Genomic DNA, 18,537 nt, shown 5'->3' on the forward strand with positions numbered 1-18,537 from the left:
CCAAAGAAGGACCCGGGTGAGTTTCGGCTGATACATAATTTATCAGCCCCACGTGGTCTTTACGTAAACGAAGCGATAGACCCAGAAGTGTGTTCGGTGCGGTACGCATCCTTCGATGAGGCCGTAGCCATTTTGAATCGCCTGGGGCCCGGGGCGCTGATGGCAAAATCTGATATCGAGTCAGCGTTCCGGTTGCTCCCGGTACATCCAGACGATCAGCGTCTCCTAGGTTTCATGTTTCAGGGTCATTATTACATGGATAGGTGTATGCCGATGGGGTGCTCTATATCTTGTGCCTATTTCGAAAAATTCAGTAGTTTTCTACAATGGGTCTTCACAAGGAAGACGGGTTTCCAACATGTGATGCATTACCTTGATGATTTTTTGTTCCTGGGGGCAGCCGGGGATCCGGAATGTGGGCAGGCTTTGGCGCAATTTTGTGTCTTGATGAATCAGTTTGGCGTGCCATTGGCACCAGGTAAGACTGTGGGGCCTTCCACTTGCCTCGAGTTTCTGGGGATCGAGTTAGACTCCGGAGAAGGTTGTTTTCGTTTACCAGCTGACAAAGTGTCAAAGTTCAGGACATCCCTGCAAATGTGTATAAGTGGACCTAAGGTTAAGCTGCATCAATTACAGCAGTTAGTTGGCCAGTTGAATTTTGCCCTGAGGGTTATACCAATGGCCCGCCCCTTTTCCCGGTCGATTGCTCAAGCCATGGTCGGCCTGAAGGAGGGCCATCATCGCACAAGGCTCTCGGCAGAGGTCCGCCAGGACATGCGCATTTGGTTGGCATTTCTGGCGGATTTCAATGGTCGAGTCGTCTGGAACAAACCGGCCGTGTCCTCTGAGGAGCTGGGGCTGTGGACAGATTCGGCAGGGAGCATAGGTTTTGGTGCCATCTTCGGCACAAGATGGTCTGCACAAAAGTGGCCGACGTGGTGGCATGACAGTGGACTGACAAGTAACATTGCTTTCCTGGAACTTTTCCCCATTTTAGTGGCCCTGAGAACTTGGCCCGAAGGGTTCAAAGATCACTCTGTGGTATTTTGGTCTGACAATATGACCGTGGTCGAGTGTATCAATAGCCAGGCAGCACGATGCAAATGGATTTTGAGACTGCTCAAGGAAATTGTTTTACTGTGGATGCAATTGAATGTGCTATTCAGAGCAAGACATGTCCCAGGGGTAATGAACCAGGCGGCTGATGCACTGTCTCGTTTTCGTATGCAGGCTTTCTGGGGTTTTCTTCCCACAGCGGACCCGGAGCCGGCACCCTTTCCCGAAGCTCTCTGGTCTCTCGGTGCCCCGAACTTCGTAACCTCGTGGGAGAGAGTTTAGCACCCAGGACGAGGAAGGCATATGAAGGGGCGTTCCGGTCCTATTTAGCCTTTTTGGGGACTGATAGAGAGGAGCTTTGGGGCCAGGAGGAGTGGGTGGTAAATTTTCTGATGTCCTTACATCTGGTCGGGAAATCGGTGGCCACGGCTCAGAGGCATCGGGCTGCCATTTTTTTTGTTGCTAGGGCTCATGGGATCCATGACCCGACAGCGTCTTTCGTTGTACAGAAAGCGCTACGGGGGTGGCAACGCATTGAGGGTCGCAGAGTAGACGAGAGGCGCCCGATAGGTTTGGATAGGCTGGCCCAGTTATTATCCAGACTCCCTGCTACGTGTTCATCTCAGTTTGAGACAGTGTTATTCCGAGCCGCTTTTACGCTGGCATTCCATGGGGCTATGCGGGTAAGCGAACCAGTGGCGAGGAACAAGCAGGATGTGACAGGAGGATTGTGCCAGGAGCACGTCCAGATCAGAGGGGAGACAATGACGGTCTCATTTGACAGGTCCAAGACCGATCAAAGTGGGATGGGTGACTGCGTAATCATACGCAGGATTCCCGGGTCCTCCATGTGCCCGGTAAAGTGTTTAGAAGATTATTTAGCACGAAGGGTGGCATCATGGGGGGGGACCTTGTTGAGACACGCGGACGCCACCCCACTGACAAAGTTTCAGTTTCAGCGGGTGCTTGCGATGTCGATTGCCGCTGCGGTCTTGAACCCGGGCGAGTTTGGGACCCATTCCTTTCGGATAGGGGCTGCTACAGAAGCTACAGCCAGGGGTCTGAATGTGGAACAAGTTAAACGGGTGGGGCGTTGGTCCTCCAATTGTTATAAAAGATATGTGCGGTTGCACATGTTGTGAAGCTGTAACGATGTACTCACGCTTCTTGTTTTTGTTTGGTTTTCAGTTGCGCAAGCCTACGAGGCGGGGCGGACTTTGCAGTCGACCCAACACCGGGCCAGCGGTCAGACATCACCGGCTGTGAAAAAGGAGGTGTGGGTCGTGGGCCACTCATACGTGAGACGTGCCGCAGACGTATTCAAGGCAGGTGACATGATTCACGTAGCTGGGGAATACGGGTACAGTGTGTCCTTCTACGGAAGAGGCGGTCTCTGTATTGACCAGTTTCAATCATTTTTTGAGGGTTTGCTAGGGCGGACGAGGTCACCGCCGTCTGTAGTCATAGTACATCTTGGGGGTAATGATTTGGTCACCACTGGTAGACGACTTCTTCTTGAGGCGATGCTTTCCACTGTAAGTTGGTTAGCGAGGAGAGTTCCAGGGTGCACAATTGCGTGGTCCCATATGATCCCACGAAAAGTGTGGCGGGGTGCTATTTCGGTTCCTGCTTTAAATCATTCTGTTAGAAAGCTTAATAACAAAGTGAGTAGGTTGTTCCGTTCCAAGACACTGCATTCTATTTCGCATGGGTGTATTAATGATGACAGTATGTATTTGGGGGATGGAGTGCATTTGTCTCGGGTGGGGAATGAGTTACTCATAGGAGACTTCTTAGCATGGCTAAAAACGTTATACCATGACCTTTAGGTAGGAGTATTGTGGGGGGTCCGGATAGCCGGTCAACTATCCGGCCTGTGGCGGTAAGGTCATGATCGGTGAGCACTAATTGGAAGATCCCTATGAGTGGGCGTCACCCAGCACGGATGGGAGCGCTCGGGGGAGGTGGCCATTGGCCCCTCAACGGGGAGGCGGTCCCTTCTAAGGATGGGTCGCCGAAAGAAAAGGAAAGGCGGTCAAGGCCCCTTCCTGGGTAGGAGGGGTTACAGCCCCCTCCTGGGGAATTTCCCGGGGCCAGGACGTCTGCGACGGCAGATGTGGTAAGTTGTGTGGGGTTTGGGGGGGGTCTACGCTACCTTCTAGATACCTCACACGAGTCCTCGTACGACCTCTAAGTGGCGTCGAGTTTTATTGGGGCCCCCGTCAAGTCAAGGGAAATTGGTAATTGCACTTGAGGTACGCCTCTGGGCCGCCCCTCACAAGTGAGGGCGATATTTCTGGGTTAGGGATCTTGACACCGGTTACGACCTTGCCGTTGGCCCTTAAACGTTAGGATGTACAATTTCAAAATTTCAAGTAAATGTTTTGTAGGATGTTAGTTCGGCTAGGAGAACCTTTGTATTAGAGAATCTGTTAAGGTTAGCCAAACATCGCAATGTGGTAATGAAATTGTACATAATATGAAACTGTTTATTTAATGTTTTAATTTTGTTTCATATTTTAATAAATACGGCCGGGAGGGTCACTCCCTCCCGTCTTCCAAAAACTTCAGAACGGTTTCCGGTTTCCCATCCTTGGGGATTGTGTTGAGAGGGGGTGGCGGGTATCTCAGCCATATGGAAAGGGGCGACCACTCGGTCCCCCCGAACGTATGGCGGAGTACCACGATCCCCCCGGGAAGCCATCTTGGGCGGGAGGCGAGTCTCGGCTGGTATGCCCGAAGCGGCGTAGCCGGGGCGCGCCTTTTCCCGTCCTAGAGTGGGTTGGCCTAGACACTGACGCGGCTGGCCACGCCCTTGGGGCAGGCAGGGGCGGGTTTACGCCCGCCCTGAAGACGGATAAAAGGAGAAGCAAGATCAGAAGGCATCCTCTTGTTCCTGTGCTCTGAAGCTGCACCTCCTCGCTGCACGTGAGCTCGAGACGGAACGAAGAGCCAATTTTGACCCACCCACCAGCCCCTGAGGACAGCAAGTGGTTTTTTGAATAAAGTTGATGGATAACTCTGATTTTCGTTTACAGGTTGTGGTATTATCGTGATGATTTTGAGTATGTAATAAAGAATGGTCGATTTGTGTTACGTTTCGCAAATAAAGAAATTCTGCTTTAGTGTTCATTGGTAAGCATGCTTTTAATAAAATTGTAGTTGCTACTGTCTTTTTTAGTTTAGTCATTTAGTTAGCATTGTCGTATTTATTTTGGTCGGGCGGTAAGGTCATGATCGGTGAGCACTAATTGGAAGATCCCTATGAGTGGGCGTCACCCAGCACGGATGGGAGCGCTCGGGGGAGGTGGCCATTGGCCCCTCAACGGGGAGGCGGTCCCTTCTAAGGATGGGTCGCCGAAAGAAAAGGAAAGGCGGTCAAGGCCCCTTCCTGGGTAGGAGGGGTTACAGCCCCCTCCTGGGGAATTTCCCGGGGCCAGGACGTCTGCGACGGCAGATGTGGTAAGTTGTGTGGGGTTTGGGGGGGGGGTCTACGCTACCTTCTAGATACCTCACACGAGTCCTCGTACGACCTCTAAGTGGCGTCGAGTTTTATTGGGGCCCCCGTCAAGTCAAGGGAAATTGGTAATTGCACTTGAGGTACGCCTCTGGGCCGCCCCTCACAAGTGAGGGCGATATTTCTGGGTTAGGGATCTTGACACCGGTTACGACCTTGCCGTTGGCCCTTAAACGTTAGGATGTACAATTTCAAAATTTCAAGTAAATGTTTTGTAGGATGTTAGTTCGGCTAGGAGAACCTTTGTATTAGAGAATCTGTTAAGGTTAGCCAAACATCGCAATGTGGTAATGAAATTGTACATAATATGAAACTGTTTATTTAATGTTTTAATTTTGTTTCATATTTTAATAAATACGGCCGGGAGGGTCACTCCCTCCCGTCTTCCAAAAACTTCAGAACTGTTTCCGGTTTCCCATCCTTGGGGATTGTGTTGAGAGGGGGTGGCGGGTATCTCAGCCATAGGGGAAGTGGCCAGATGAATTGGCTGGTGGGAGAATTTCGCTATCGAGCCTACTTTGTGATAGGACGAGTCCCTCTGTTGAGGTTTGTGTTGTTGCTGCTGGGCTCCCTCACATTTCCGAATTCATGATAATATCGAATAATTGGACATGTAATGCGCAGAAGCCGTATAGGGAAACCTTTTGTTTTCTACTCTAACATCAATTCATAAAAATGCCCCTTTTAAGTCTGCAGATGTCAGACCTAGAAATTGCGTATGATGAACACCAGCGCTTATGTGACTTGTAGTCGAGCAGTCTGTTTAGGGCGCCTAGCTGCTGTGACCTGTGTGCAGGAAGCAGTCTCATGTTCACGCCAAGAAGGTTAAATCCAGACTTTCACCCACTGACTGGGTGAAATTAATGTCGTTCAGTTGCTTAATAATATCTATAATTTTACTCCAGCTCTATGATGCCACTTCTGTGGCAGAACGCGCTATATATAAATTACTATCATTAGACTTATGATATAAATTCTCCAGTACATCTATCGAGAGACAAGGTGGTGTATTTGATATCGTGACTCTACAATCGGTATACGTACATGCACATTTTTTTTCGTGTAAAAAAAGGCACCTTCAGCTGCAGGGGTTTGTCAATATGATAAGGACAGAACAAAAGAAAGTTTACGATTGCTTTCACCATCTCCAACTATCATCGGACTTTCTTTTTTAGCTTTTAAATAATATAGGCTCTAGTTACCAAACTCACCGATACCTAGTTTATCGATTTAGACGGATAAGAAGTTAAGTGAAGCCAGCAATGTGATGTTCTTTGCACAGAGCTATTTGAGCCGCTGCTCACTAAACCACCGGGGTTTACACGCCACACGGACGGACCTGGCTGTAGTTTTATCAAAAGCCAATAAATGTAATGTTATGCATGGCTTCGTATGTGCGTTATTCACACTCGTCGTTTACTGCACACTGGGCGGACGTAAAGGCAGGGAAACATTTACATCTGTTTTGCTCCCCCTGGTGGGCATCGCTACAAGTTGTTTTGTTACACAGGCAACAAGCATTTGCAATGTAATAGGTCTCGCATTAGGACATTTTGAGCTATTGGGATTGTAAATGACAAATTTTGTATTTATATGTTGGTTTTAAAAATAGCAAAATTAATAGCTTTGTCATTTGCAATTCCAATACTTTTAGCTTATGCAAATGTGACACCTATAGCATTTGTAATGCAATATGTGTTGTATTTATGCGACTTAGATGTATTGATATTACAAATAGCAATGGCTTTTATTTTTTTAAAATAATTAATACTTAAATAAAAGTTATTGTAATTTATAATGGCAATAGCTTAAAATTTTGTAAATAACTTTTGTGAAGATTATGTCCAGTGTATTTTTTTTTTGAAAACCCTTATTCAGAAAAGAAGGAGATACATGCGCAGGCCCACAACCATCATGGCCGGCCGCAAAAGCAATAAAACAGGAGAAACTGAAGCCAATCAGGAAACAGGATATATCAAAGTACATCAAATGCGGTTGTGGGGCTCGCAGACAGGATATGAGGTTTTCATTTTTAAATTTTAGAAGAAGAGTGGGGGCTGCAACAACAAGGGCATCGCACCTCACAGGATAGGAGCACAAAGGAGACGATTGGGACCCACCCCAATCACAGCCGGAGATAGGCTATAACAAAAGCAACTATACAATCCAAGCAGCCACGGCGATAATACTGGACGGGAAACCACATTACAATGATCCACAGTTCTAAAAATCACCCCAAAGAGCCTACCCCCCCCCCAAGAACCGAAAAACATAGGCTTGACAAGAAGCCGAATAAAGAAAAAGAAAGGTGCAAGACCAAGAGACAGCCAACCCTACGAAAGTGGAAAGAACCCGCCAGAAAAGAGCGATAGAGACCATAGAACAAAACAAACTACAATAACAAACCCCCCCCCCCCCACACCCGCAACCCTGCACCCCTGTAATGGCTACGGCCTAACCCACTAACAGCGTGCCTGTCGCCCCGGAACTGCCCCACAGAAGGGAAAGTATTATAAGAAGTGGAGGAGGAAAAGTCAAACAAGCCCCCGGACACCTGATACCTCCCGCCGGCGGTATCCCCCCCCATAGCACAATCATTATCAATAAGCAGAATCAGTCAGCATTAGCACGGGGAGCACAGTCACCAGAAACCCCCCACCCCAACCCCCTGCCCGGTGAGGTATTCGGTGCAATCCCGGCAAGAACAAACGGAGCAACCCCAAGGAATCAGAAGTCAACCCCGCAAGCGTCACAAGGAGCTATATCGCCAAAGTCGTAACAGTTGCAAACCGAGGAAGCGTCTCAAAGTTCAAAGCAGTGGCAAGGAGCAAGAAAAATTCCAAAGTCAAAGTCAGCCCTGACCAGTGCGAATCCGTTCCGGAGCACATCTCAACCAAGCCGCATCAGACCAGAAGCAATCAAAGCGTCCATGGTGGACCAGGGCAGTGAAGGCGAAGCACGGGTCGGTTTCAAAATGGCGGCATCCGTTGCACAGACTGGCCGGGACAAAGGAAAATGGTGATCTTCTCCGACGGGACCGTGAGACTCGGCAATGGGGAACAGGATTTCCAACGACGACACACCATCGAAGAGCAGATGTAGAGAGAAGACCATGCGCTGCAGTAGATGAAGGAAAGGTGGGGCCAACTCTCAAAGGAACAAAATCGGGCTGCCGCTCGGGCCCCCGCGGATGGAGGGTCAAATCAGTCGTCTGGATCGCAGATTTCTGTGCAGGCACTGCAGCAACCGTGGCAGGCCACGAGCAATCATCGTCCAGTTTCGCCGCCAGGGAGACACAAGCGCCGGTGAATTGCGATTGGAGCGCCCCAATCGCCGCCATTACGGACCTCAATGAAAGTGCGCCATCCATCCCCTCCATCCCGGGGCCCAGAGGACGGAGGGGAACACAAACTCCAGCACCGGGTTCCGGGCACACACTTGGCGATCGCTACAGCGAGGGCGTCCCGAACTGGCGCACTCAGGACAGACACCGAGCCGTGGGTGCAGCCCGTCGGCCCCGGGACCGTGACACGGGGGCAGGCACACAACGCACAGCCGCGGTACAGGAGGATCCCAGCAGTGTCACTTCTCCATCCATCAACAAGGACAAGAGTCAAAAGCAGAAAAAAAAATTTCCCCCCAGACCTGGAAGACCGGCCATAATCGCGGTCCCACCGCCGATGTTGATGAGGTCCCTCTCGGGTGCTTCAGAAATCGAGGACCCGGCGGCAGCCCGGGAGTAGGCCGAAAATGGAACACGACATAACTTCGTCGCTAAAGTAGATAGAAAATCCAGGAAAGCACCATTAGCATCAGGCAACCTTCGTACAGCCAGGCACGGGGCGTGGGTAGAGGATAGTCGACAGGATATTCAGGCCGCCGGCGGAGGTCGGCGGAGCCGGGAGCTTATGCGGCCATCTTGGATCACGGCGTAGCTCCTCCTCCATGTTCAGTGTATTTTATTGTGAAAAAAATCCAAGAACAGAAGTGAAATATTAACATCTTTTTGTGACATTTGTAATAAAGCTTGAAACATTGAGAGAACTTAATTGTACCAGTTGTTGTATGAATGGTTGCACAGATTGATGCTGTAGCGTTCATGGATGTTGTGGTGGCGACTAGTGATGCTGTGGCGTTCAGTGATGTTGTGGTGGAGACGAGTGATGCTGGGGTAGCGCATGGTGATGTTGTGGTGCCCCTGAGTGATGCTGTGGTCGCGCATAGTGATGCTGTGGTGCCTTTGAGTGATGCTGTGGTCGCGCATAGTGATGCTGTGGTAGCACATAGTGATGATGTGGTAGCACATAGTGATGATGTGGTAGCACATAGTGATGATGTGGTAGCACATAGTGATGCTGTGGTAGTCAAGTCAAGTGATTTATATAGCGCGCTACATACCCAGAGGGTCTCAAGGCGCTTGAGGAAGGGAGGGGAATTACTTGTCGAATATCCAGGTTTTAAGTTGCTTTCTGAATGTAAGGTGGTTCTGAGTGAGGCGAAGGTGAGTGGGAAGTGAGTTCCAGGTTTTAGCTGCCAGGTAGGAGAAGGATCTGCCTCCCATGGTGGTTTTGTTGATGCGAGGTACAGTTGCAAGGGCTTGGTTGGAGGATCGTAGGAGGCGGGATGGGGTGTAGAAGGAAAGTCGTGAGTTGAGGCATTCGGGTCCAAGTTCGTAGAGTGCTTTGTGTGCGTGAGTTAGGAGGCGGAAAGTAATTCTCTTGTTAACGGGGAGCCAGTGGAGGTTTTTCAGGTGTCCAGAGATGTGGTCTTTACGCGGGATGTCTAGTAGGAGTCTGGCTGAGGCGTTCTGGATGCGTTGGAGTTTTTTTTGGAGTTTTGCGGTGGTACCGGCGTATAGGGTGTTTCCGTAGTCCAGGCGGCTCGTGACCAGTGCGTGGATGACAGTTTTTCTGGTTTCGGTGGGGATCCAGCGAAATGTTTTTTTGAGCATGCAAAGAATATTGAAGCAAGAAGATGAGATGGCGTTGACTTGTCTGTTCATAGAGAGTGAGGAGTCCAGGATGATACCCAAGTTCCGTGCGTGGTCCGTCGGGACAGGTGCTTTTCCGAGGGCCTCTGGCCACCAAGAGTCGTCCCAGGCGGAGGGGGAGGTACCAAGGATGAGGACTTCAGTTTTGTCGGAGTTCAGTTTTAGACGGCTGTACTTCATCCACTCGGCTACTTCTTTCATTCCTTCATGAAGGTTGGTTTTGGCGGTGTTAGGGTCTTTGGTGAGTGATAATATTAGTGGAGTGTCATCCGCGTAGGAGATGATGTTGAGGTTATGTTGGCGTGCGATGGCCGCGAGGGGGCTCATGTATACGTTGAAGAGGGTGGGACTGAGTGAGGATCCTTGTGGCACGCCGCAGATGACTTCTGTAGCTTCTGATTTGAATGGTGGGAGGCGGACTCTCTGGGTTCTTCCGGCGAGGAACGAGGTGATCCACTCCAGTGCTTTTCCTTGGATTCCGATGTTTCTGAGGCGTTGTATTAAGGTGCTATGACAAACTGTGTCAAAGGCTGCGGAGAGGTCGAGGAGGATGAGGGCGACCGTGTCTCCGTTGTCTAGCAGAGTTCGAATGTCGTCAGTTGCTGCGATGAGTGGGGTCTCAGTGCTGTGTTTGGCTCGGAAGCCGGATTGTGAGGAGTCGAGCTGGTTGTTGACCGCTTTCTCAATGACTTTGGCCGGGAATGGAAGGAGCGAGATGGGGCGGTAGTTTTTGAGTTCGGTGGGGTCAGCTGTGGGTTTTTTCAGAAGGGCGCTGAGTTCGGCGTGTTTCCAGCTTTCCGGGAAGGTGGCGGAGTTGAGGGAGCAGTTGATGACGTGTCGGAGGTGCGGTGCTATGATGGAGTCTGCTTTGTTGAAGATGTGGTGAGGGCAAGGGTCTGTGGGGGATCCTGAGTGGATGGAGTTCATTGTGGTAGCGCATAGTGATGTTGTGGTGCCCCAGAGTGATGCTGTGGTAGCGCATAGTGATGTTGTGGTGCCCCAGAGTGATGCTATGGTAGCGCATAGTGATGCTGTGGTAGCGCATACATGTTTGTGTTTTAATGATTTGTATTGCGCGCAACTACTCAGAGGTGTCTCGGCGCATGTGTTTCTCAGGACAGATCCCGCTACAGGAATCATTGATCGAATAACCAGGTCTTGAGCTGTTTGCGGAAGCTGGCGAGAGTGGGACAGCATCTAATGGACAAAGGGAGCGAGTTCCAAAGCTTGGGGGCTGCCACTAGAAAGCGTCTGTCTCCCCATGTAGATGTTCTAGTACGGGGGACTGAAAGGAGACAGGAGGCGGAAGAGCGCAGCGGTCTGTTGGGGACATAGATGTGAAAAGCGTTCCCCAGGAACCGTGGTCCTAAGTTGTGAGCTGCCTTGTAGGCAATGCACAGCGCCTTGAATTTGATCCTATTTCTGACCCGTAGCCAGTGCAATTGACGTATGGCCGCTGAAGTGAGAAATGTGAAAGTGAGAGTAAGTGTAAGAGAGTGAGTGTAAAGTGAGAAATCTAGGCGTCATCTTCGATGCTGGCCTCAATTTTATGGCACATGCGAATAAAACTGCGGCTTCAGCTCATATGAAATTGAGAATGATTAGGAAAATACTACCTTTCCTACCGAACACGGCCGGGAAAACACTGGTCAGCTCACTAGTCCTGTCCTCCTTGGACTATTGTAACGCTCTATTCTTAAATGCCCAAGTCCGAGTGACAAATAAGATGCAGTCAATCCAAAATGCAGCCGCACGAATGCTGGCTGGGATCCCCAAGTTCGCACCAGTTACAAACATCATTAGGGATCTCCATTGGCTCCCGATACGCAGCCGTATCAAATTCAAATCGCTGTGTATTGTTTACAAGTCACTCAATAATCAAGGTCCCCACTTTCTCAAACAGAATCTTCTCCATCATGTCCCAACCCGATCTCTTCGTTCCTCTATTCAGAACCTCTTGGCTGTGCCTCGCACTAGAACAGTCACCTGGGGCGACAGGCGTTTCCTGGTTGCCGCCCCTAGACTCTGGAACACCCTTCCTGCACATATCCGAGCAAGTCCCTCCCTGTTCACATTCCGCAAACAGCTAAAGACGTGGTTATTTGACCAATAGCCTTGTATATCTTCTTTACCCCAGTTGCTGATCCATCCCTTAATTAGTGCCGAGACGCCCACGGGTATTCGCCGCGCTCTACAAATGTCAATAAATAAATAAGTTGAATGACGTTTGGGGATGCCAAGCAGAACTCTGGCTGCCGCGTTCCGGATTGATTGCAGTTTGTTAAGGACCTGTTCTTGTGCGTTAAGGAAAAGGGCGTTGCCATAATCCAATTTGGAGAAAACGAGGGTGGAAATCAACGTTTTTCCTGCAGATGGGGGAAGATATGGGAGTAGTTTAATTTTCCTTAACATGTGAAAGGAGGCAGACACCACCGAGTTCACATGATGTCTAAGTTGAAGTTTGTCATCGAATATGACCCAGAGGTTTCTGACCTTGGCCACTGGAACTGGTGGAGGGCAGATTTCGCTTGGCCACCAGATGGAAGACCATCTTGGCAGGAGGTTTCTAAAGGTCATAACCTCGGTCTTGTCCGAGTTTAACTTCAAGCAGTTCCTCGACATCCAGGAACCTATGGCAAGCATCCCCTTCTGGAATCTTGAAGCAACATCTGGCCCATCCTTATGCACTGCTACCACCAACTGGGTGTCGTCCGCATAGGTGGTTAGGCTCAGCCCATGTTGCTTGATGACCTTTGCCATGTCCGACACATATATATTAAATAGTGTCGGACTTAGTGCTGAACCCTGGGGCACCCCGCAAGGAAGAGTGAAGTAATAGTCACCCAGCTTTACTAATTGCGTGCGGTTGGCCAAGAAGGATACGAGGAGATCCTTTGCCAGTTGGTTGATCCCCAGGGTTGAGACACGGTCGATCAGGATGGAGTGATCAACCGTGTCAAAGGCGGCGGACAAATCCTGAAGAATGAGAGCCACCGCCCCCCCTTGATCCAGGATTGCCCTCATCTCGTCAGAGGCCTTTATAAGGGCAGTTTCGGTCCCATGACCCTTTCTGAACCCAAATTGGGTGTCATCCAGGAGCTGTTCTTGATCAATGAATTCAGAGCTGCTGATTTATGAGTGACTCAAATATTTTGGAGGGGAGGCACGCAATAGGTCTGTAGCTTGCAGAGTCTGAAGGATCCAGGGTGGTTTGTTTTTAGCAGCGGTTTGATGACTGCTTTTTCCATATATCTGGGTAGGAACCTGTTGAGAAGATGGAATTGCAAATATCCATGAGGGGAAGGGAAATGACCTCCATGATGAGTTTAAGTATGGTAGGCGGACAAGGATCTAGGGGAGAGCCTGATCTGATGGAGGTGACAAGTTTGCTGATCTGTTCCGTGGAAACTGCACAAAAGTTGGACAAAGTGGGTTGCAGAGGTGAGGACAGGGGGTCGGAAGGGGAGCCCTCCGGACGGTGTTGAGAAGCGAAGGCTGAATATATATTAACAACTTTGGAGGAAAAGAAATTGGCTACCGAGTTACAGAGATCTTGGGATGGCTCAATGTCCGGGCAGGACGGGGGGACTAGCAAGGGAGTTCACTACTTGGAACAACTTTTTTGCAGAGTTGCGCGCAGACTCAATTTGGGATTTATGCGTAACAATGGACCGCTTGTAGGATGCTAGCGCAGCTTTGGAAGTTTGCTTCTCATAGGGATTGTAGTGTTTGCGCCAGTGTCGCTCAAGGTTCCTACAGTGTTGTCTCTGAAGTCTGAGGTCCTCTGTAAACCATTGCGACGATGGCGTGGTCCGGTTGGGAAAGACAGCTTTAATGGGGGCTACCCGGTTGACCGCGTCCAGAACCCAGTCATGATACCTGTCCGAGAGTAGACTAGGGTTGGCGGAGCTCTCATAGCGAGAGGTGGTGAGGGTGTTAAGACAGACATTGGATGTCTAAGTTTTGCCAAGCTCGAGTGGTCTTAGGCATGTGCGCTCTGAACTGAGGTGGATTAGGGTTATGTGCTTTAACAGTGAAAAGGACTGCGGCGTGGTCGGACCATGCCATGGGCTGCGTGATATCGGGGTTGTTGGTAAACAGCCCATCAAGAGTGTGACCTGCTTGATGAGTGGGGCCTAAGACTAGCTGCTGTAGACCAGCTGCTTGCAAATCGGCGATAAGCTGATTTGTGTCCTTGTCGCTGAGAGCTTCTAAGTAAAAATTAAAATCACCCAGTATGGTGTAGTCCGGGGATCCCAGAGAAGGTTCAAAGAGCTCATCCAGAGCTAAAAGGAAGCGCTTTCGGGGACCAGGGGGACGATACAAGAGAGTTCCTTTAAGAGCTTGGTTATTGTTGAGGGCAATTGAGAAAACTAAGGCCTCACAGTCAAGGCGGCCGACAGATTCTATTTTTATGTGGTATTGGGCTTTGTGAATAATTGCTAACCCACCTCTTTTGCGCGAGAGTCTATCCTGCCTAACCACATAGAAATCATCGGGTGTAGCTGCACAAAAGTCCGGCCCGAGGCAGCATCACCCCAGGTTTCAGTGATAAAGAGGATGTCGAGCTCCGAGATTAGCTCCATAATTCCCAGGTTGTGTTTGGGGAGGGAGCGTGCGTTAATCAGCGCCGCACGGTAAGGAGACCTGGATGTAATGCGGGTACAGAGGTCAGTAGGGAGAGAGGTCGGGAGTGAAAACGGACAAGAAGGACATGGCGCTGGTACAGACGGGAGACATGGGGTGAATGGCAGTGGCTTGCAGTGCGAATTAGTGACAAGGGTATTTAAATCTTTAAGCTGCGCTGAGGAGTAGCTTAGTAAAGGGCCTTCAGCACGTGCATTGGTGGGACTAGGGGGTGGGGCCCTGGGCAAGGTACAGGCGCAGACTGCCGCAGACGGGCTTGCCTTGGGCGCGCCCGGCGCACCCGCTGCGCGTTGGAGATGGCATGAGGCTTTTATGTCTGAGCAGGTGAGCAGCTAGACTGCGGACCTCAATGCAAACGGGAAGTGGGGAATCACACTTCCTGGCGAGGCGATCTATCCCTCCACAACAAGCTGAATAATCAGTGGTGGAACGGGGATCACGCCTAACACTCATGCACAAAGGTAATTTCTTAATCAAATAAACATTTGTGACATGACGCAAAGCAAAAAAGTGATGGTGATGTTAAAAACGCTAGGAGCCTTCTAACTGAGCCTCCGTCGGCACTTAAGTAAAAGAATTAAAATTGCATGATTCGCGCTAGTGCGAGTAAGCAGCAGGGCATGAATAAGTGCTTTCAGTCAGCATGGTGGTGTCCTGGGAAATCCTGGGTGATGTTGTGGTAGCGCATAGTGATGCTGTGGTAGCGCATAGTGATGCTGTGGTGCCCCAGAGTGCTGTTGTGGTGCCCCAGAGTGCTGTTGTGGTGCACCAGAGTGATGCTGTGGTAGCGCATAGTGATGCTGTGGTAGCGCATAGTGATGCTGTGGTAGCGCATAGTGATGCTGTGGTAGCGCATAGTGATGCTGTGGTAGCGCATAGTGATGCTGTGGTAGCGCATAGTGATGCTGTGGTAGCGCATAGTGATGCTGTGGTAGCGCATAGTGATGGAGCGGTAGCGCATAGTGATGGAGCGGTAGCGCATAGTGATGGAGCGGTAGCGCATAGTGATGGAGCGGTAGCGCATAGTGATGGAGCGGTAGCGCATAGTGATGCAGTGGTAGCGCATAGTGATGCAGTGGTAGCGCATAGTGATGCAGTGGTAGCGCATAGTGATGCTGTGGTAGCGCATAGTGATGCTGTGGTAGCGCATAGTGATGCTGTGGTAGCGCATAGTGATGCTGTAGTAGCGCATAGTGATGCTATGGTAGCGCATAGTGATGCTGTGGTAGCGCATAGTGATGCTATGGTAGCGCATAGTGATGCTGTGGTAGCGCATAGTGATGTTGTGGTGCCCCAGAGTGATGCTGTGGTAGCGCATAGTGATGCTCCGGTAGCGCATAGTGATGTTGTGGTGCCCCAGAGTGATGATGTGGTAGCGCATAGTGATGCTGTGGTGCCCCAGAGGGGGGGCGATAGATAGAGTGCGGGCGATAGAGTGAGGGCGATAGATAGAGTGAGGGCGATAGATAAGATGCGTATTAAAATGTTTGTTTTCACAAAAAATGTTCTTCATTTGTGCTTTCCTAATTCGGATATAGTCTGGCACCATGGGAGGAACAAACTATCTGAAAAGCCAAAAACAAATAAAGGCAGCAAACAGAAAGCAAGAAAATGTGAGTTACAAAACACATTGCCTCCGGTAAGCATTCGGTGAAGTACATTTTAAGTGAAACTTTCAGAATGTCCTCAATATGTTGTTAGCAAACCAGACAGCGTCACTGTCTGGTAGGCTTCGACCAAAAAAGGGGGAGGAGGAGGACTGGGCTTGTAATATCCAGAAGTTCAGTGATTGGTAAGTAGCGAGGGTGGGCCATACATGAAGAAGTCAAATCATTCCTGAAAAAGAAAGATACTAATTCCAATTCTCTAAAAGTGGAAGGTATGCGCTTTGGGAGCATTTTGTGTTGGTTTTAAGAAGAAGAAATTCTTTGTTGGTCTCCCTACTCCTTTGTTTGTGAAGATATTAAAAAACTTGTATTCAATACAACATTTTTGGTCACCCTAACTGAAATTTCCTTTCACTGTTTTTTTTGTTTGTTAATTTTTTCTCACTAATCCCTAATACAGTTTATCTCCACAATGGAACCCATTTCGACCAATTTTCATTTTTGTATCATGTGTGCGCAATGGTAATCAAAGGTTTTGCCTTTTCTGACTTGGTGAATTTGTGCTCTCAACGAACTTCTCCTGTCCCACGGATCAAAGCAGTTCCACATATATTTACTCATGCATAATTAAATTCCTTTTCCTACCACTATTAAAGTTCAATCCTCTTCATTATCAACATTTATTAAGAAGGCCACATGGCTACTCTTTCTACAGTCATTAGTTAAAAATCCAGTTTCCAAAGTCTTTAAACGATGTTGTTAGTGGTGCTTCAAATACCTTTCAAAGTATCTTGGATGGGGTTCATCACAAAACATTACAGTAAACCTTTAACCTTAGATGATTTCTACATATCTATTACTGTTTAGCTCATTTTCATTTGAACTTGCGTTAAAGGTAAAAATAGCTCTAGAAAACTGCTCAGGGTGTTAGGCACTTGCCATTGACATCTGTGTGAGCCCCAATTCACAGATGTGGATCAATTTAGCCTTACATTGGTCTGAAATGGATATGTTAAACACCTTTATCACATGATATTCACAGCACTAGACAATAATTTTATCAATTGAAGTTATCATCTGTGAGATTTGTTAAAAAGTTGGCTTTTAGTTGTTTTACTGCACCCGGTCTACTTTCGGCCTTGCAGGTTTAAGCTTGTTAAGTCAATTCGCACATTTTATGTAGGGCTACAATTTCCACAGGCATTGTATAGGACTTTATATCAATAGCTCTTCACATTTGTTGACCAATAAAACAAAAGCATATCCAAGCCATCTGGAAAGAAAAATATATATTTGCCAGAGTGTTTGAAAAACACTTAAAGTGAACTTGATCAAATACCTTTAGAACCTGCATAACAAGCAACATTGAAAGTCACCACTCCCAAAAATCAAACAGAAAAGCAACGGTAAAAAGCAAGCATTCTGAACAAATAATGATTTAAGAAAACAAAGCATTACCTTGCTTTTCATGGCTGAAGAATAGGGTCCTAAAAACAGTCCGGGTAAAATTTCCTATTAAAAGAAGACACTATTTAAAACATAATTGCAACTTTAATTCTGTTCGACAGTACATATATTGTTAAAGTGTCTTTAAGATAGTAGCATAAGTGTTAAAAGAAAAACACAGAAGGCGCATTATCTGAATGGGATATCTAAGGAGAACAAAACTTTTTTAAAACAATTACGGAGCATATTGCAAAGAAAACAAAAATTAATATTTCCACACCATGTCCTGGATCGAACATCTTCTTTGAAATACTAGGTGTGCCTTAATAATATTAATTACATCAAATAGGTTTATTTTTCTAGGCTTGTGTGTGACTTTTTCGTGCATTTCTATTGATCTCAAATATTACTTGCTCGGGTGGTAGCACTGAGCCAGGTTTCAAGCACTTCTAAGAATAGGTCCTTCCGAATGTAATCGAAGTGTCACAGCTGTAGCTTGCAAAAATAACTGTAAGCAGAGAGGCACAGTGGAGAGGACTGTCCCAGGCAATGGGTAACTAAGGCACATGCCAGGCCTGGCAATTGCAGAGAGGATCCATCAGATGATAAAGATGTGGGGACTTCAAAGCCAAGCAGCAGGTGTAAGTGAGGTGGCCAGCGAAAGACTGCAATTTGGAACTCACAAACTTTGAGATGCTAGCAAAGGTTATTTGAGTGTCTCCGAAGGGCACCAGAGAACTGATCTGAAGGAGCACAAGAGAAAATGTGAGATTAAAACCCCAAGGATAGTGCAAACATACCAGAGTCAACTCTTGCAGCTGATCTGAAAGGAGAGGGGGACGGAGGGGAAAGACCTCAGGAATCAAATTTAAGATTGCCAAACAAAATATGGTTATGGTCAAGGTGAATGAAGTTAAATACATTCACAAATGTGCATCATGCAAGAAAGGAGATGCTTGATGGGGCTTGAAGGGATGCTACAGAATGGGTAGGATGGACACAATACAAGTAAATAATTCCTTTTTCTACCTGAATGGTAATTTCAACATCATAACAATGGGAAACAGCAAGAATGTTCTAGAAGGAAAAAATCCCAGACCTAGAAGTAAAGGTCCTAAGAAAACAACATCATTCAGCCTTCTATTAGCTAAGATATATATTACAGTGGGATTTGTATGATGCATCAGAAAAGTGCGAACCTAGCTCAGGAAAGTGCTTAACTAAGAGCATGGGCCCAGGAATACGAGGTGGTCTACAAGAAACAGGTTAACATG

The 18,537-nt window shown here is 48.2% G+C and overlaps 1 protein-coding gene across 1 annotated transcript in view; it reads right to left on the reverse strand.

The window, feature by feature from the left end:
- STYX (serine/threonine/tyrosine interacting protein) overlaps positions 1 to 18,537 on the reverse strand; it is a 320,814-nt gene that overhangs the window by 211,853 nt on the left and 90,424 nt on the right. Inside the window, exon 3 of the mRNA XM_086937427.1 lies at positions 17,276 to 17,329. Coding sequence (XP_086793553.1) covers positions 17,276 to 17,329 — 54 coding nt within the window. The remainder of the gene's footprint in view (positions 1 to 17,275; positions 17,330 to 18,537) is intronic.

The sequence above is a fragment of the Lissotriton vulgaris genome, chromosome 9 (genome assembly GCF_964263255.1).
Source record: "Lissotriton vulgaris chromosome 9, aLisVul1.2, whole genome shotgun sequence".
Classification (NCBI taxonomy): domain Eukaryota; kingdom Metazoa; phylum Chordata; class Amphibia; order Caudata; family Salamandridae; genus Lissotriton; species Lissotriton vulgaris.